The sequence below is a fragment of the Ipomoea nil genome, unplaced genomic scaffold (genome assembly GCF_001879475.1).
Source record: "Ipomoea nil cultivar Tokyo-kokei standard unplaced genomic scaffold, Asagao_1.1 scaffold2036, whole genome shotgun sequence".
Classification (NCBI taxonomy): Eukaryota; Viridiplantae; Streptophyta; class Magnoliopsida; order Solanales; family Convolvulaceae; genus Ipomoea; species Ipomoea nil.
In genome coordinates this window covers 1,271,611-1,292,417 of record NW_017618464.1, presented here as the reverse complement: position 1 = coordinate 1,292,417, position 20,807 = coordinate 1,271,611, and the positions used below count along the sequence as shown (strand labels likewise).

The window sequence follows — 20,807 nt, the reverse complement described above, 5'->3', positions numbered from 1 at the left end:
TTTAAAATAAAAAAAAAATTGAATTAAAATGAAAATGAGGGGAAGAGACCCTACAATTTGAGAAGAGAAATAAGGGTTTAAAAAACTGATAATTTTTTCTCAAACAGCTAAAGTGAAAACCTACTTCAACTAGATTTTTCAAATTAAGCTTTTTGAGTTGAAAAAGTTAATCTCAAAAGCTATTTACAAAAAGTTTGCCAAAAATCCATTTACTAAAGCATTTGGTAAAATTAGTAGTTAATAAAGTTGATAAATGCTATATTATGAAATAAAAGGATATGTGTGTGTATGAGTTCTATGTATATTCTTACATTATACTTTCTCATTTTTAATTTCTGACGCGTGACAAACAATGATAAATTATTTTTATCATGTGCATTCTCATAAAAGTGTTCACATCCAAAAATTTAGGGTGGGAGAAAATGAGAGTACACATAATATGTTGGTGATAATTACGAAAATGTCATTGTATTTTTTAAAATAATATTATGTATACTCTCATTTTCTACTCTCACTCTTAAACTCTGAACACTTTTTTGAAGACCCACGTGATGAAAATAGCATACCCTTATTTGCCATATTATAGAGTAAAAGTGAGGAAATAGAATTTGACAGTATACATAGTAAACACACACGTGCGCACGCATACACATACATATAAAACGTGGATTCCGGGTGCACGATATAACTTGTCTTTTGTGGGCAAATTATTGTGTGGATCATGGTCTACACAGTGTCGTGAACTATAATAAAAAGTACATTTTTAATATACTAAAAGTAGATTATTTGTGTACTGAATATATAATGTACTTATATTACTCAAATAAAGTACTTTTTTCTGAATATAATGTACATTTTTAATAGACTAAATGTACATTATTTATGTATTGAAAGTATATTATTTAATAATATAGTTCACATGGTTGCGTGGATCATGTTCCACACAATATGATTACCTTTTGTGAATATGGGCCTGTTTAAAAAGTAAAAGTCCAAAATGGAATAATAGCCTATTTATAAGAAATCCAGGTCCTAATCCAACGGCCCAAAACCAAAAACCGATCCAAAAGTCCGAACTTTCACGAACCTTCTCCTTGCACTACAAGGTTCTCTTCCATTTTTTCTGTCTATCACAGTTCACAACCTACGAAGAACTACAATTATGATTGTTGGGTATGTTCTGTTTCTCCTTTTTTTTTTTTTTTTTTTTTTGTGTTAGATTTCTTGTCTTTTCATCTAACCATGAAATTGAAAAAGCTCTAAAACAGCGGAAGGTTGTGTGTTTATGACAATAAGACTGACAATATTTATGTTCGTTAAGTACTTGTGAGTAGATGAGCTCCATATCAAGCTATAAATTTAGATGCTCTAAATTTGAGATATGTAACAATAACCTTGGTAAGTTGATATTAACAGTTGAAGGGCTGGTAACCCCTTGGTTAGGTTTATTAGTTTGGTAACCCCAAGTTCGAGTTCTTTAATATCTAAGTCACAAGCTAAGTTTACTCAGTGCACACTTTCAGACAATCTTGGCTGGTTTGACCACTATTAGTTGTTTGACTTGGTTAATCAGCTATAGCTAACAGCTCCAAAACACTAAAATTCAAAGCAGTTTTTTCGATCAGTTTTTTGAAAATCATTTTGCATATAATCAGCTATAGCTAACAGCTAATTTACCAAACATCTTTCTACAATCAGTTTATGCTATCGACTAGTCAAATCCACTAACCTAATCAGCTAACAACTATTTACCAACATCCCCTAAATCTTGATCCTCTTGCATATTGAGTTGAGTGAGATGTGCCCTGTATGGAAGATATTGTTATAGTTATAGAAGAAATAATGATTGTTGCATGCTATGGATTCTTTGCTTCTGTGCATTATTTGGTGTATGGAATATATAGCTTTCTTTGAATTTTATCAAGTAGAGAGGATGTTGTAGTTTGAATTGAATTTCTCAAATGCATGTAGTGGAAGTTATTAACTAAGTTTCTGATTTTCGCAATCCAGTGACCATAAAAAGCTAGGTGCCTGTTGTTAGCCATGCGTGAGCCTGCTCGTTTGTGGTTTGCTGTGGAGAAACTTAAATCCATTCATAAACCAAAAGGAAGATGGGGTATAATTAATAAGTGCATAACTTTACCACTTAGCTTTTTCTTTAATTTCAAGCTTGCTTTGTTATTTACTTCAAAATACATTCAAGAATTGATTTGAAAGTAATGTGATTTGATTGGTACAGTTGGAACTATGACGCCTAGAAGACAAGTAAACAATGATGCCAGGGAAGGACAGATTGAGAAGGAAAATCACGACCCTGTTGTTGCTTTCAGCAGACCGCCACCACTTCCGCCTTTCATTGGACCTCTGATTGCTCTTTCGTTGTTGCAATCATGGTCCAAACGGGATGGCAACGATGACTGAAAATAGTTGTTGTGTCCTTATATGTTGTTGTTAGGTATGGAATGCTATCTTGAAAGTAGATCGAGTTGGAAGCGATGGCCATATATATGTAGAGAAGCCTCGAAAGGTTTGTATTTTAATGTGAGATAATGATAAATAAATAAGATAGATATTGCGTGCACCTCTGTGAGTGTCGTCTTTTACTTGCTGAAAATCTTTACAATGAATTGCACTACCTTGAACGCGAGGTTGAGAAAGGTAGCAGTAAGTTTCATGAGTTTGATGTACCACGAGACAACCGGGCTTAGCATAGGCCCTAAAACCGTCTTGTATATATTTAGTAACAGCTGAAACATAACATTTGGGCTCCTTAGGAACCCTGCATGAAAAGATATATATATATATATATATATATATATATATATATATATATATATATATATATATATATGCTGTCAATATGTTCTAGAAATGAGTTGTGAGGCGAGGCGATAAACACATTGGAGAGGAATTCACTTACTCTCAGTAGCATCCGGGAATGCATCAAAAAGCGAAGTTATGGCCTTGAACATAGTCTGTTTTGTCAAGTGACAGTATGTATGAATTGCATTTGAGAATATACGAGAAATAGAATAGTACTCTTCAATGAAACATTAGATCATACCAGAGCTAAGCCTCCCGGTTTCACTGGTGATTCGATGATAACTTGAGCTTTCCTGTTTTTAATGCCGAGGAATTATGTTAGTTAATTGGTACTTGGTATAGTGAATCAAATTCAGAATTTGTTTGGTAGAATAGGTTTTACTTAATGACGAGACGTTCTCCTTCTCTTGATAATTCATAGTAGCTGCAACCTCTAGTGAAAGGAACCTGCTTCTTCTTCCATTCTGCAATTACAATTAGTCTGCATCTTAGGGTTCTTGATTGTGTTTTGTTAGAAATATGATATGATTAGAGTGAGTTGAATTACCTAAATGCCAGTTTACCACAGCTGTTTGGTCCACCCCTTCACAAATATGATCTATACTGAATTCCATGTTCTGACCCATACATGTGGTTAACTGCTCGAGAAAATATAAAGATTCCTGCAGCAATTTGTGAAGATCAGACATTGTGGGCATAGTAGGAAACGAGGTGATGAGGAACAAAAACAACAGACCTTTTTCCCTTGGAATGGCGCGGGGAAGGAGAAGTCATCAAAGAAACAATCTTCAGACAAGAGCACTTTGAGGCTCTTCGAGTCCTTTGTGTTGATGCTGTAGTAGAAAGCCTTGATTGTCTGCAACAATGAAGAATCCGAACCGACATTTCCAGTGCCAAAACCACTGCTAATGGCTGCTGATGTTACCAGGCGCAAAGGTATGTTCTTCATCATCCCTCTTCTCTTGAATGCTTGTAGCTCGGGCCGCCATGGTTTGAGTGGTGGGAATAGCGGAGGGCGATGGCTTCCCCGTGCTTTGGGGCGTAACGTTAGCTGTATAGCATGGCCTGAAAGTGCCATGTTAACGGTGATGGCCTTCCTGCAAACATGACCATTTAAGGGATTGGATTGATGGAAGGAAAAGCATAATTCATAAGGTTTTGGTGAGTTTATGTGATATATTATACCTTGCTTCAGAAAAGGAACAATTATTTTTAGGATGATTTGACTGTGTCTTAGGCTCCAATTAAAGAACCTTTTATGGAAGCTCTATCTTGAAAGCTAGCTTTACAGTTATGTTCTGTTTTCTTTTCTTTTTCTTTTTTTACTAAAAATTATGTTGAAAAGAATACGCTGAATATCTGGACTGAAGAAAAGAATGAGTATAACCAATATCAAACTCTCTTAGAATTATTCCCAAGAATTAAAAAAAGTCAAATCAGACTACAAAATAATCTCTATTTTTATGAATGACAAATCTCTTCTTCAATATGTTTTGTGTGTTTGATTCGATTAATCAAACTTAATGTCAATTATATATATATATATATATATATATATATATATATATATATATATATATATATATATATATATATATATATATAATTACTATTTAGTTTAGATAATGGTTTTTTATCCTTGATTTGAAAAAAAAAAAAAAAAATTGCAATATGGTCACTAGGGGCGAAGTTTAGATAATTCAAAAATATTAAAATTTTTAAAATTTAATATGAATCACAAATATATTATCTTCTCCCCTTATGAAAGGTTAAAAAAAAAAGGTAAAATAAAGCTAAGTTTAAATGAGTTCAAAAAATAAAGGCCCTCCCCTAAGGTGAAGGGTTAGAAAAGCTAAAATAAAGGGGATTGTTATTGTTGGGGTTTAATATTAGGACATATAACATAAAATTTTTAAAAAACAATCAACTAACCTACATAAACAATAATTTATATATACATTTTATTTTTACACATAAGTTACTACTATATATATATAGGTATATATACATACATAAATATAAGGGAGTTGGACGGGATGAGGAGCGGTTGCCCCCAGGACAATCCAACACAAGAGCCAAAGCAGGGCAATTCAATTAATTTTTGAATAATAAAATTATAAATAAGAATATAGAATTAGAATTTAAAAATCACAGTATATGAATTTTACTTAATGTTGTGTTTTTTGTGATACTAAACACAAGTTGAATTGTTGAAATTTTTCTCTCTATTATCTTGTCTAGCAGTGATGTGGCTTGAAGGTAAGAGAATTTCGCTTTGGGCAATCTCGTAATATTAACTAGCAGTGACGGTTCCCTGTTTTCACAGTCACATTCCCAGGTTGGTGAGATGGATAAGGATGTATAGCTGACTCAAAATCACACCAGATTTTCAGTTAACAATGCCAAAAAAGGACTGTTACTATGAATCTTTATATTAACCACAAGCAACTTGGACTATATTTCAGGCCACACAACCTTAAACAATGAGTTCTGTCTGACCCGCCGCTTTCTTATTTAAATGCTTTAGATTAGCTGTCAATTTTCAGCAGAGCATAAAACAACCTAATTTTACCAATCGTTTTTCCCCGTACAAGTAGAATGCTATTAAAAATATAGGTGATTTAGTATTGATTAATATTCACCATTTGGTCAAATCTATTATGATAGTATGTCTAGACTTATATTTACTTGGCCTATACTATTTAAATGAGAACTACATGAGTTCAAACAACAGATAGAGATTGATTGGTCTCTTTATTGTTCCTTTATTACTTTGAGTATGTCGTGCACGTTTCAATCCTGGCTCTGGGTGCACGGAGGTCGGGATTGCTGTGTATCTCTGAGGCCAACGCCATTGTTGTGAGCCTACACCGGTAGCGGCAAATTCACTTCTATGACGACAATGCTTATATATACCACGGCACAACATTCCTTATTTTCACATTATCAATGTAATTTTTCCAACCACTGTAACCCGCAGTCACTACTTGAGGGTGTGCACTAGGTAAATCCCGCCTTGCGACTCTAGAGTTAAAGTTATAATATTGTAGTTATCAAGTCAACAACCAAATCAACGTAGGATTGCCCTCAATTAATGCTCTTGTTAGAAGCTAATGTGCGATGACAAAATTAAGCATATATAGGGCTATATATATATATAGGGTTGTCAATTTTGGCCCCAATAAAGGGCAAATAAGTAATTAAATAAATTTTACACATTTCAGCTATCTGAAAAAGGAATTTGACCTCCTAACTGAAATTTACTTTTCTAATTTCAAAAATTATATTCCTTGACTCAAATTAATTTTTCGAGTTAAAATAGTCACCGAACATGATAATAAAGCTAAAGTAAGCCCTTGAGGCATATGGCGCAGTGGCAAAGGGCAAGCCTGCTGATGACGATGCTCTCGTGAGGTCACGGGTTTGTTTTCTAACTATTGCGTCACACATTCTGCGATTTACCTCCTTCACAGAGCGATAAGGAGTTATCAAAAAAAAATCTAAAAAAATAAAATCTTTCTTGACAACCAAAACCACGGTACCCCCTAAGAAAAGTTGCACCCACATGTGTTCCTTTTCAAAAAGGTTCACACCAATGAATCTTAATTGTCAAATTCAACTTGGGATGGAAGGAATCATGTTGAAGCAAGCTAGCAATCCTGCTTGTCATGCAACCAAAACCCACTGACTGGATCACTGTCATGTTTAGACCTTTCTCAACCCACTGGTTTCATTCCATTCCCTGGTTTTGCATTAAATCCTTGTGACTTCTCATATATGCTATATATATAAACCCCCCAGGCCAACTCACTCTAACAAACACCAACCAAACTGTTTATGTTCTAAAGTAGCACATAATAATACCTTCCATCAAACTCCAAAGATCAGATTGCAGCTTTGAGCTTAATTCAATTCCAGTCATGAATCACAAGATCAGTAAGGCTTCTGCAGCAGCACTCAAAAGCCTCGGGGGCGCCAGGCCTATCCCAAAGAGAGGGCAGATCAAATCGAGGATAGCAGCAAACACCTTCCGTTCAATCGTTTACATTCTCTCTCGCGTCTCCTCACATTGGCATAGCTCCATCACCAAATCCTTATGAAATGCATGGAGATTAAAGAATTTCTGGTTGTATATATATGGCAGCATGCATGTATGATATGATAATTTAAAGTTTGGATTCCCCGGCCGGCCTATCTCTTCTTCATTCCCTGTTTCAATGTAGAGCCTTTGATCATGTTATGGTGTCAAGGATTAATTGGAAACATAACTTCTCCAATATTTGAAGTTTTAGTTCACTCATACTAATTGATCGATGAGCTATTATTATATATGGCTCATAAATGAGGCTCAAAATCAATAATCATAGATTTCATATTCAAACTTTAGGGACACAAGTAGAAAACAAACAAGAAAAGGATGGAAGAATATATGGTCAAAAATCAACTTGAAAGACCAAATAAAATGACGGGCATCCCCAATAGCACGTCTTAGATGAATTTTAGAATAGTGAAAAACTAGGAGCAAGATTTTGAGCTAATGGGAGGTCTAAATTTTAAGAAGTTCTTTCTCCCGCAAAACATGAAATTTTGCTTCACTACTGGAAATTCTGAAATTTCCGACCACCTGAAAGCTATTTTAAATCAAGTCGAAAGCCTTGTTCCGACAAATTTTGATATCCGGAAAAATCCTTGTTGCTATTTCCGACCACTTTTTGCTTTCAACTTGATTTAAGATCACTTTCAAGTGGTCGGAAATTCAATAATTTCCAGTAGTGCTTGAAAAAAGAAGAAAACAGTTCAGCCCAATTCACGGACCAATGAGACCATATGCTTGGGCGCTCAATTGAAGCTCTATTTTTTTTAAGCATGTGAAATTTAATTTTATTTGTTGTTTTTAAGCTGGCCAACGGCCAGCTATTTCTTATTCTGTTTTTTTTTTTTTACTTATTTTTATTATTTTTTAAGTTTTTGTCTTTTGGATATTGTTATTAAATTTTTACGTAGTAAAAATATTAACAATTGTAAAATTTTATAATTGTAAATTTATTTTAATTTGGATATGTGTAATTTAAATATAATAAAAATAATAATTGTAATTATAATTTTTATAATGATGATAAATAAAGAAATAATTAAAATATAGTAGTGACATAGTGGGTCCACAAAAAATTGTGAAAAAAACATAAAACTAATGGAAAGAAGATATTTTGTGATTGAATATTTGAATGAGATAGTAGATGATGTGGTGGATGTTGGGGCTCACAAAAATCTGGGGTAAAATTTCCTAACTATTGAGGATGCCCCACTATTAATTATCATTAGAAAAAGCAGGGCCATCACAAAACTTTGAATAATAGGAAATTCTCTAACACTTTTTTCTAGTTGTATTACATGTACTTTCATTTTACTTTCTACTTAATACGGAGTACTATTGATTATTAGTTTTAAGAATGATCTATTTTTTTTCTCACTTTTTTACTTTCCCTAGATCATATGATGACAAAAATATATACTGGCCTGTTTGGTAAAATAGTTAACCTATAGGCTAATTTTGACTTATCTGACCACTATAAGTTGTTTGACTTGGTTTAAAAATCAATATAAGTGTTTGATTAATTAGTTTTTTGTACTCCAAAATGTTAAAATTCAAAAAGATTCTCAAAGCAACTTTTTCAATTAGCCTTTTGAGAAAAGAAATTATACCAAATAGCTATCAGCTAATAACTAATTTACCAAACACATTTCTACAATCAGCTAATGTTATCAACTAGTTAAGGCCCTGTTTGGTAAAAAATTGGCCTATAGGTCAATTTTGGCTTATTTGACCACTATTAATTGTTTGATTTAGTTAAAATACCAATATAGATGTTTGGTTAATTAGCTTTTTGCAACTCCAAAAGGCTAAAATTTAAAAAGCTACTCCTAGCAACTTTTTCAATTAGCTTTTTGAGAAAAGAAATTATACCAAACAGCTATCAACTAACAGCTAATTTACCAAACACTTTTCTACAATCAGCTAATGTTATCAACTATTTATACCATCTAATTAACACAATCAGCTAACAGCAAACAGCTATCAGCTAACAACCATTTTACCAAACAGGGCCTATACTTTCTAATTAACCCAATCAGCTAACAGCTAACAGCCATTTACCAAACAGTGACTCTCTAGAGTACAATTATTATTTTCCCTTTCCTATTCCTACTAGGATTAGGATTAACTCAATGTTCCTATAGGATTTCTACATCATTCACTATAGAAACATAAAGGCACTCCAATCCTATAGTTTATCTATTCTCTCTTTTATTGTTTCTCATATATTTTTCTTCTATCTAATGGGAAGTGGTGGCCGTGGCACTAAGCCTTTCAATCACTCAATTTTACACTATTGAAAATTCTGAAATTTCCGACCACCTGAAAGTGATCTTAAATCAAGTTGAAAGTCTTGTTCCGACCACTTTTAGTATCCGGAAAAACCTTTGTTGCTATTTCCGACCACTTTTTGGACTTTTTGGTATCAACTTAATTTAAGATCATTTTCAGGTGGTCGGAAATTTCAGAATTTCCAGTAGTGTTAACATAGAATTTCATTGAAATTTATAGATCCTTTTTTTTATGGCCTTTGTAGAGAATTTTGAAGGTTTCTTTTTCTTTTTTTTTTTAAAAAAAAAAAAAACAAAAATCATTGAAAATCACTCTTCTTGAACAACAGTTTGATTTTTGGTATTGTGTTTTTCAAGGTTGCATAGTTTTGATTTCTAAGGGTTTTGAGTTGGCATTATCGTGTTTGATTTCATGCTTGTTATTGGCATGTCACATTTATTCCTCAAGGATAACCAAAGCTTATTTGGTTGTAATGATGTTGTGGTGAGTGATACCATGAACAACCAAATGTCCTATTTTACTCTCTTAAGTGGCAAATTACAGTCCACACAGTTGTGTAAATCACGGTCTAAAACGACGTCATTGAATTTTATGAGTTCTAATAATGAAATTACGAGTTAGAATAATGTACTTTATATATTATAATATTATATATTATGTATTAGAATAATGTACTTTATATGTTAGAATAATATACATTACGTGTTAGAATAATGTACATTATGTATTAAAATAATATACATTATGTTTTATAAAAATGTATGTTGTAGTGGCTCGCGTGAAAAAAAAATAAAATTCTTTGAAATAGAAACCGGTGGCATACATTGAATGATAGGAAGACTTTTGCACCCTTAGGGGGCGTGTGGTATCCACATCCACATTAAGTACATTCCCAGCAATCTAACATTCCGTGAACCAAACGCCCCCTTAGAGGGTGTTTAGTATCCAGGAAAGTTCTAATTTTTCGTCCTCCACTGAGGCTCGATCTCATGACCTCTCATATGAAAAAGTCACTACATGCCATATAAGCATAAGGTGCTTGGCAATTATTTGCCCACTTTATTCAACTACATATTTATCATTTTTGTGTCATACTGCCATGTTAAAAATCTCTTATATAGCAATGATATATTAGAGATTTTAACAATTTCCCTGGAAAAGTTTAAATGAACCAAACTTATTAATTAATTTTTCAGGTAATTTAATAGTTAAGCTACATCCACGAATGACAACAAGACAATGATACCAGGATGAAGTTTGGTTAAGAGTGTCAGCACAGGCAACTCAGTCGGTACTCCAGTGATAAATTAAGGGTAAGAACTAAAGATCAAGTGCTGGGAGCCGTAGAGTGGAAGTTTCATCCAATATGATGGGCTCCTTATGAACACGACGCACTGTTCCTCCCACCTAAACAACTGCTGAGTCACCAACAAAGCATGGTGTAAACTAATGATTTTGACATCTAAGTACATTTTATATATATTGATGCTTGAGAGATGCATTATATCCCTTTGACAAATGCTATAATAATAAAAATAATGCACACAGCAAAATAGATCATGTAACACAGCCCACTCACAGACAACTATCTGATCTTTTCCTTCATACCACTTCTCTGGAAGGAATTAGTACCTTATAACAGACTACAACTTTGACAAAAGGCTTCAGAACACAAAAGACATGGAGTAAGGCAGTGCTAGAAGATACACAGAAGAAGCTACTCTAGGATTTCTTGGTAGAATTTGATGGTCTGGAACTGGAAGGACTCACTCTAATCATCATACCCAGAAGTAACTTAAATGCCAATGATGCTATCCTCGTTTTCATTTGCCCTCTTCGGGAAAAAGACTTCGACTTTGGATTCTTTTTGTGCCATAGCTCAGCAGCTGCTGCTGCAGTGCCATCACTAACCTTGTGCCTCATCTCTCTTGCGAAATAAGAGCAATAATCTCTACTAAATTTCTTTAGAAAACGATGCAGCTAGCTGGTTAGCAAGGCTTTGTTATATATCTAGTTTCATGGTTTAGGAGTTTATATAGCAGCAGAGAATGAGCCCGCTTAACCAATCAAAACTGGAAGCTAAGACAGTCCCAAACAATTAAATTGGTTTGATGGTGGGGTGATATGAGGCAAATGAGAAATGGACAATCTGATCTGTTGCCATCCTCTACTAGCTAGCAGGTTGCTAAGTAGGCATTAAGCATGACAGCTAAACTTTGTGACTGCCAAAACAAGAGTACAAAACATTTTTGGTGAAAATCATTGTTTGAAATTGAGACCCTAAATATGAAGGGGCAGGCATTGGTTAGTCAACTCATATACAACTAACAAATTAAAATCAGACAACTTATTAATACTTAAATATAAAGGTAGACTAGGCTCCTACTGAAGTTGGTGCATATGGAATAATGATACTGACAAACAGATCCACAAAATATTAATAAAGTGCAACTAACAGTAGAAATATTTATATATACACCTGGATGTGAATCTACTAGTTGAATTCTTTCTAAATATTTGGTTTAGATAGGTTCAAATCTAGCTAATAATCACCTCTCTGATGTACACATAAGCAAGGGGTAAATGGCATGTGAAACAAGCGGCTGGCAACGTTTTAAGTTTCAGGGTTGGTGAAATAGATAAGGATGGAGAGGACAACTAAAACCACAGAAGATTTTCTTCTAGCCAATACAAGAAAAAGATTAAGCACAAGTTGAAACTAGCTAAGAAGTAGTGTAACTCTTGCCTTTTTCCAATGAGCAGAGCAGATGGCAGCAAGAGATCGAGCACGAGGGGTCGAGGGCAGCAGCTGTGGACATGGTAAGAAATCCAATCATTTTCCGATATATGCTGAGAACAAACAAAGGATATAAGGAATTCCGGTTGTTACACATAAAATTGTCAAAGCTAGATGCTCCCTATGGCTATAAAAACCCCACATCCATATTTAAATGCTTAGCCTAGCTGTGCTGTCAGATTTCAGCAAAACAAAAACACCAACCAATTGGTTCTTTCAGTGTCTGCTGTTGTATTTTTTTCCCAGTAGCCCGTGAAAACCAGATACCAAACAGAATCTTGTACAGGCAGACAGTCCTGCTGCCCATTAGTATTTAATAATCACTTTCCTATTTGGACATGTCCCAAATCAGTGGTTTTTTAATCCTGGTTTTGCCTTGAACCATTGTCATGCTATATATATGAAGTCCCCAGCTTGCTCAAACCAAGGCAACCTGATCACCATTTCTTCTCACCTTCCAAAATCAAGGTCTAAGGGCAATCCTTTGAGCTATATATAATCAATCATGAATCACAAGGTCAGTCAGGCCTCATCAGCAGAGCAAATTAAGGGTTTCAGGAGCACAAGGCCATTACCAAAGAGGGGGCAGATCAAGTCAAGAATAGTGGCAAATACCTTCAAGTCCATTGTTTCTGTGCTCTCCAGACCACCTTCTCATCACTTGTTCCATCATCAATTCTAAGTAATGGTGATTAGACAACTTCTGATTCTGTATTAATGAAAGCATGTATGATTATTTAAATTTTGGTTTCCCATTTTGTTTTCATCCCTCTTCTCTCAGCTAACTTGTAGTGTTCAAATCATGTTGTCATAGCAACATAAAATATGAATATATATATATATATATATATATATATATATATCACAGAAGCAAGATTTAATTGTTGGAAATTTATATAGTAATGGAGATTAATGTTTCAGATGAACTACCATGAAAGCTTAAATAATATTTGGAGTTGTGGAGTTGTAAATATTATTTTAGATTGGTAGAAAGTTAAGTAAAATATTGTGAGAAATTTATATAGCTAATATGCTTGTGATATATAGCTAACATGCTTGAGAGTTATAATATGCTTGAGAGTATATAGCTATATGCTTGTGATATATAGCTAATATGCTTAAGAGTTATAGCTAATATGCTTGAGAGTGTTAATGCATGTTTGGATATTTTCATGCGTAAGGTTTTGGGGCATTTTGAAGCTATATGCTTCAAAACTACACTTAACGTGCTTGGAATATGCACTTAACGTGATTGGAATATGCTCTTCTATTTATGCATTTTGAAGCTATATGCTTCAAAGTTTCACGCTTGGTATATGTAGCTGTATGGTTGAGATTATTGAACTACATATATGTATATTATTTATATTTATTCCTTGCATGTTTCCATGCGTAAGGAATATATAAATATATAAATAAATAAATAAATAAATAAATATATATATATATATATATATATATATATATATATATATATATATATATATATAAAAGTTTGCATACAGTTACTGACTCAATATATATTTTCTCCAATGATAGATATATCAATCAGGATATATCTTATCTTATGGAAGTTGAATTTTAAATTATAGCAACTTCTACGTAACTTCTCCAAACAGATATATTTTGCATCTATATATACTTGGAGAAATGTCTAAAAAAGGAACATGCAAAAACTTGCATTTTAACTGAGATTTTCACAGTACTGTAATTCTACAGGAAGTTTTTAAACAAAACAACTTAAGAATTTTTATCATCTTCTTGTATCCCATAAGATTAAATTTTGAACCTTGTTGCTTTATATAAGGGAGATTTAAAACTTATAGGAAAGTGATCACACGCCTGAAGATCCTGTTTCCTCACTTCCCTATTTTCAAACACTCCATTTTTCTAACATTAATTTGCCTTCAGATAGTTACTTGGTAACAACAAGGTTACTCGAGCTCACAGCTCCGAACGTATTCATTAAGCATAGCATTCCCAATCACAGAACTGAAATCCAAGCAATTCCCAGAACACTTGACGGCACAGTCCAAAGACCCAAACGTTGAATAATTCTCCACAAACCCACCCACCAATTCCGGAAATTATGTCGTGGAATCGTGTTCACCGAGAATGGTGAACACAAGTCAAAACGACGTCGTTTTTAGGCAAAAAAAAAAAAATCGCGGATGTGGAGTTAACGGCGCGTTACTGATCAAATTATGAATTTTCTGTTATGAGATTATGAATTTTATGAAAATTCATAATCGCATAACAGAAAATTCATAATCGCATAACAGAAAATTCATAATCTCACAACTGAAAATTCATAATCTCATAACAGAAAATTCATAATCTCATAACAGAAAATTCATAATCTCATGGTTCCAAAGTGAATGTGTAGGCATGGTTCCAAAATGAATGTGCAGGCATGGATTCATAATTTATGAATGTCCGTGATTTCGGACGGGAATATGTAGGCATGGTTCCAAAGTGAATGTGCATGCATGAATTCATAATTTATGAATGTCCGAAACTCCGAAATTATGAATGTAATGAAAATTCATAATCTCATAACAGAAAATTCATAATCGCATAACAGAAAATTCATAATCTCATAACAGAAAATTCATAATCTCATGGTTCCAAAGTGAATGTGTAGGCATGGTTCCAAAGTGAATGTGTAGGCAGTCACGTAATTAATTAAAAAAATATATAAAAAAAAATTAAAAAAAAAATAACGGTGCACTAACACCGTTGGAACCGTGTTCACCATGAATGGTGAACACGGTTCCATGGCATAACGTCTGCACCAATTCAACCAAGAACCCATTTTTCACAAACCCGAGCTTGATTAAGACTCCATGAGGCCCAACTGCCTTATCCTTCAACCGGGAGATGAAAACGAGGACATCGGAGGAGTTGGATGTGGCGTAGAACTCAAGAATTCTTCTAAAAATAGATCAGAGTACAGGAATGGGAGATTGGTAGCGAATCACTTTAGGCATGGCTGATTTTTCATTGCCAGTAGCGGCAATAGTGGTTATTATCTTTGAAATAAAATCAGCCAAGAATTTGGTGGCAACCATATTAAAATAGGTGGGCTCACTGTTGGGCCAATCAGCCTCTAGGCCCAATAAAATTTAGCATGGTAACTTTTAAATACGACCAATACTTTGATTAAAATTCCAATAGTTATGCTGTGCAATTTAATGCACCATGCGCATGGTGCATACGATGCAAAACGACGTCGTTTAAACTAAAAACGCGCGTTCCACTTAAAAAAAAAAAAATTCATGTTCGATTCTCGGCAATAGCATTATTCTGGATATATAGTTATGAATTTGTGGATATTTAGTTCATTCAGTGTGGATATTTAGTTCATTCATTGTAGATATTTACTTCATTCATTCACTGTGGATATATAGTTATGAATTTTTGGATATTTAGTTCATTCATTGTGGATATTTAGTTCATTCATTGTAGATATTTACTTCATTCATTCACTGTGGATTAGTTCATTCATTGTGGATTTTTACTTCACTCATTCACTGTGGATATATAGTTATGAATTTGTGGATATATAGTTATGAATTTATGGATATATAGTTATGAATTTATGGATATATAAAAATGCTATTGTCGGGAATCGAACCTGATTTCTTCTTTAAGTGGGACACGCGTTTTTTAACCAAAACGACGTCGTTTTGCATCGAATGTACCATGCGCATGGTGCATTCGATTGCACAGCATAATTTGCGTTAAAATTCATAGCCACTATCTAAATGGCATGTTTGGTTCGCGGAATGAATTTTGGGGGTATAAAAATGTTATTCCATAAGAAATGGAATAGGTAAGGAATAGAATAGAAATTGTATTATTCGGTGAAGGAATAAACTTTAGGAATGTTATTCTAGTGTTTGGTTGGTTTAAGGAATAGAAATGGAATATATGTGTAAAAAAACTTAACTACCCTTATACAAAATAATAATAATAATAATAATAATAATAATAATAATATTATTATTATTATTATTATTATTATTATTACTCACAATGATCTGATCTTATCATCTTCCTCGCCTCTTTGACGCAAGGTTTCACACGAAGGGGTTATCTTCTCCCAAGAGGCGATCTACTGCATCAAGGCTGGCGATCCTCTCCCTCGTCCGTCCAGATCCTTCATTCGGCCCCCTCCAGACTATCGCCATCAAACTGGGAGTGATCGGCTGCGTTTGGAGACCAATCGTGATCGCACTCGTGGCCCCAGCATCGTCAACGACGGTTCTGGCGATTAGTCAAGGCGGCGATGGCTCCAATCAACCCCCTGGGAACATCGCCGAGGGCCAGCCGGCACGGTCGAAACGATCAGCCCCAATTTGCGAAGTCGGGGCCCCATTCCAGGCCTATTCTACGAACCAAATGTGCCAAAAGAGTTGAAGGTGTGCTTTGGATAAAACTCATCTTGTAATTTATTTTAGTCAACAATAAATCAAAATAAAGTAAAACAACATACATTGTCCATTGTTGATTAGTTCAAACCAAGAAAATCAATAAATAGCTCCCACAGAAAGTTAAACTTGAAACATCGTAGTTAACAAATCAATTTTCCAACTAACTTTGTTGGTGGTTACGCCAATGTTTATCAATACCCGACATGCAAAAACAAGTGAGGGTAGTACTCATTTACTTAGTACAATCTAAATAAGAATATGATCGACAGTTATAGCATGGAGGCTGGTCCACCCTGCAAAGTGGATCTAAGTCTAAAATTCACAATTTACATACTGAATGTTCACAATTTGAATTGTGAACATTTAGTATGTAAATTGTAAACGTTTAATATGTAAATTGTGTATTTTTAAACTCGAATCCACCTTGCAATGTGGACTCGAGTCCACATAATAATTTGTCAATAAACAACTTATTTGAAATGTGTTTCTAAGGTGTTTGGTAGATAGAAATTGCAATTTTTTCCCACTTAATTTCGAGAAGTGAAAATTTTCAAAGTTCGGTTGGGAGAAATTACAAATCACACCTCTCCTAGGAATTGCAATTTCATAATACATGAAAAAAAAAAAATAAAAGTATGGAGTGTGACGACCAAATTTCCCTGCCTAATAATCATACATATTTCCTTAAAAATTGCAATTACACAGACATTTTGGTTTTTATACTTATTCACTTTCAAATTTCATATATACAAACTATAATTGAAATGTATAATAATTATATTCATGTCTATCAAAAAATGAAATTTAAATTCTTACTTTATTATCATTTTATTCATTCCCTATAGAATTACAATTCTTTTCCCCCATAATTTCTTCATTCAACTAAACGGCCTGTTAAGGGTGCATCTGAAATGTAAGAGAAAATTTCAATTTTGGTCATATGACTATAGGGGCTTTGTTAATTTCAACACCTAACTTTTAAAAGTGTCAATTTAGTACCTTGAGCATGTAATTTTTGTCAATTTTGGTCACTCCGGTCAAATTGTCGATCAAATTTCACCGAAAATTTTTAATAGTTGAAATAATGAGGGTATTTTAGTCATTTCTCATATCTTTTCTTCTTCTCCGGCAAGTCTACCATGTTTCAATTGTTTCCAGTGAGTTCTCCCGACTTCGAAAGTACAGGCGAAGCGGCTCAAGGCTACTTTTAAAACCAACACAAATCTAAACGCCACTTTTGCGAGCTTAGCGGAATACCAAAGCATTTTGACTGGTAACTTCCTTAGACCAGGCACCACCGACGTTGGGGAACCATCTTGGAGGACCAAATCGAAGGTTCTGCAGCCATTCTAGCATTTTCTTCCGGCCAATGGAGGTGTCGGCGAACGTGGATATCGTGAGTCTGCCGACCAGGCAACCGAGGAAGTACGAGGTAGCCGGCAGGTCAGTGATATTAGCACTGGCGCACTCCAAGGACCACTCGGAAACCACGGAGGTGTTCGACGGACTCCGTGCAGCCGGCCAATGCTATTCCACTCGTCGGAGAAGAAAGATATGTCGTCCTCACCGTGGTCGTCGTCCTCACCGCGGTCTTGTTAATCCCTCTCTTTGGCCGGAAATGTTAGCCTCCAATGCCAGAGCTTTGCTCTGCTTGAGATTGAGAAGAAAGAAAGAAAAGATTTGGCCTGAAACACCTCGTCGGAGAAGAAGGAAAAAGGATAAAATGACTAAAATATCCTCATTATTTTACCTATTAAAATTTTTTGGCAAAATTTGACGGGAGTGACCAAAATTGACAAAAATTACATACTCGATGTACTAAATTGACACTTTTAAAAGTTGGAAAATACTTGGTGTACTCCCATTTTAAACTCCCAACTTGTACTCCCTCTCACATGCTCTTAATGTAGACATTTTTCTGTGGACCCACATGATGAAAATAACCAATCCTGATTTGCCACCTCACCTCAGGGAGTATAAATGAGGGAGTAGAATTTTGGGAGTCTATGTAGTAGAACTCTTAAAAGTTAGGTGCTGAAATTAATAAAGCTCATATAGTCATATGACTAAAATTGAAATTTTTTCTGAAATGTAAATATATAGTGATTTTCAAAATATAGTGATTTTACAATGCAAATAAGAAGTAAATATTTTAATTTGTGCTTTCGAAAAAATAATAATAATAATTTGTTAAGTAATCATCACATAAGTACTAAGGAGTTGAAAAAAAATACGGAGTAATAAAGAGTGAAGAAAATCTGAACGTACATACAGAGAATGCTCATATATGCTGCAACCCAGCAAGGTTATTATACTATCGTACATATAGTTGTTGATTGATTGAGACGAGTAGGTGCATCTCTACCTAGATACATCTGCTGTAGCCTAAATACCCAATTATTGTGTGACAATTGACAAGTGATACGAAAAGTTTAGCGGTTGAACGATTTAAAGTAATTAAAATAACACACCGCTTTAATTAATACAATTTTTTATAAAAAGTTTATCAACCTTATACAAAAAGTCAAATAGGCTCATAATTTTTAAATTAAGTAGTTAAATACATTAACTCATGATTTTTCATACATTTCAAATCCAAAAATTGATTATTTACCTATAAATTCCATTAACCTCCTACATGACGTTATTTAGACTTGTCACGTATACAAAGTTTGTTTAAAGATTAAAAAAAAAAAAAGACACACACACACACACACACACACACACACACACACACACACACACACACACACACACATATATATATATATATATATATATATATATATATATATATATATATATGTTGGGGCGGAGCCAGGAATTGTTAGTGCGGAGGGCCAACCATTGCAATGTATTTCATTTTCCTTAGCAGTAAATACATAGTGTTCTAAGATGCGATTTAGCTACCATTTAACTACAATATCTAAACTTTTTGTTATGGTGAGGACGGTTGAATTTATCTTCAATAATTTAATAAAAAGTAATTTATAAAAAAAATTCAAAGCTTTAAAGAATAAAAGAGAAATGAAAAATTACTTGGAAACTACTCTAAAAACTTTTGAATGGGGCAAAGGGGGACCAAAAAAATATTATAATATTAATAAAATAAATTTTGCTTTTGGATGGGATAGAGGGGGCCAAAAAAAAACATTATAATATTAATAAAATAATTTTTTGGGGGTTGGGCGTGGGGGAAGGTCCCCTGCAACCACAAGGTGGCTTCGCCCTTGTATATAGGGTCAGGTTCCTGTGAGAACAGAGCTTTCCGTGCGGTCGGTATGATATGCATAAATGCATCACAAAGTGCTCAAAAATACACCATTATGTGTGGTGCATTTTTGTGACATGCATTTCATTCTGGTGCATTTTCACATTTTTTCAAATTTGTGAGTCCACTAAAAGAGAGAAGGAAGCCGCCAGCTCGCGTGAGGCGCACAAAAAGCGCCTAGCTGGGCGCATACACGTCACGCGGGGATCATAAATACACTATTTATTATTTCTTTTTCCTTTTCTTTTTTCTCACATTTTCCTCTCTCGTCTCTCTTATTTGGCACCTCAAAAATCAATCTAAAAACCCTACTATTGTCGTTATGGACAATTTGTCATATATTTTTCGGTGTGAAGCAATGGATCTTTTGGTCACTAAGTAGGTGGATTGCAGTTTGCAATTGCTCTTAGTCTTGTGTAAAGGTCAAACTATGCAAATAAATTTGAATTAATCAATTTAAATTAGTGTCATAGTGGTGGGATACTAAATAAGCGAATACTATCTTATATATAATAAAGTTATATGGTCTTGTGAAAATTGAATGTTGCATTTAATTTTCACAATACCATATGACTTTAAGATGTGAAAGTCTTGTGAAAATTAAATAGGCTTTAAGATGTGAAAATTAAATGCAACATTTAATTTTCACATCTTAAAGCCATATGGCTTTAAGAAGCATGCATGCAACCCCAAAGTCCATAAGTTTGAAATTAATATATAGCATAGCTATGTGGCTTAATATTTAAGATTGTTGATGTGCATATTGAGGACTACGGAGACAAAGATGCGTTATTCGTGGATTCATCGGATACTATCCAACAACACTCTCCAACTTAATTGACGTGAAGTAGGTTTAGTAACATTAAGATTATATTATCGAATTATTAGTTCTCATCTTTTATTGATTACACACTTAATTGATAGTATTTGGAAGAAAAAAAATCAATGTTCTAACTAAGATTGTGATTTTGGTCTTTAAAGGTCAATTGTATGTTGCTACATCTAGAGTTAGAAATCTCAAAGGTCTAAAAATTTTGATCCGTGGTGACTCTGAAATTATAATTCAATTACTATTGTAGTTTACTAAGTTCTTAA

The 20,807-nt window shown here is 34.0% G+C and overlaps 1 protein-coding gene and 1 long non-coding RNA gene across 3 annotated transcripts; one reads left to right on the top strand and one right to left on the bottom strand.

Moving 5' to 3' along the window:
- Window positions 1-1,073: 1,073 nt before the first annotated feature.
- Window positions 1,074-2,581, top strand: LOC109147682. Its single transcript, XR_002048700.1, has 3 exons — window positions 1,074-1,173; window positions 2,011-2,116; window positions 2,240-2,581. It is a non-coding gene; the product is annotated as an uncharacterized LOC109147682 (long non-coding RNA).
- LOC109147681 lies at window positions 2,427-4,061 on the bottom strand. Of its 2 annotated transcripts, none has more exons than XM_019295307.1 (6): window positions 3,560-4,059; window positions 3,371-3,485; window positions 3,206-3,287; window positions 3,065-3,116; window positions 2,921-2,975; window positions 2,427-2,747 (listed from the first exon to the last, which is right to left on the bottom strand). In XM_019295307.1, exons 1-6 carry the CDS (start codon window positions 3,899-3,901, stop codon window positions 2,452-2,454), a joined length of 942 nt encoding a protein of 313 aa, XP_019150852.1. In that variant the 5' UTR covers window positions 3,902-4,059; the 3' UTR covers window positions 2,427-2,451. The 2 variants fall into 2 exon arrangements, with proteins under 2 accessions (XP_019150852.1, XP_019150853.1); XM_019295308.1 differs by having other exon boundaries at window positions 2,584-2,779; window positions 3,560-4,061.
- Window positions 4,062-20,807: the final 16,746 nt, after the last annotated feature.

Bases quoted from the DNA above. Each gene is read 5' to 3' on its own strand.
- LOC109147681 (XM_019295307.1), bottom strand. From the start codon at position 3,901: ATGGCACTTTCAGGCCATGCTATACAGCTAACGTTACGCCCCAAAGCA. The intron at 3,288-3,370 runs GTAATTCAACTC...TTGTAATTGCAG, and splicing joins TGTGGTAAACTGGCATTTAG to AATGGAAGAAGAAGCAGGTT. The intron at 2,748-2,920 runs GTAAGTGAATTC...GTTATGTTTCAG, and splicing joins ATTCCCGGATGCTACTGAGA to CTGTTACTAAATATATACAA.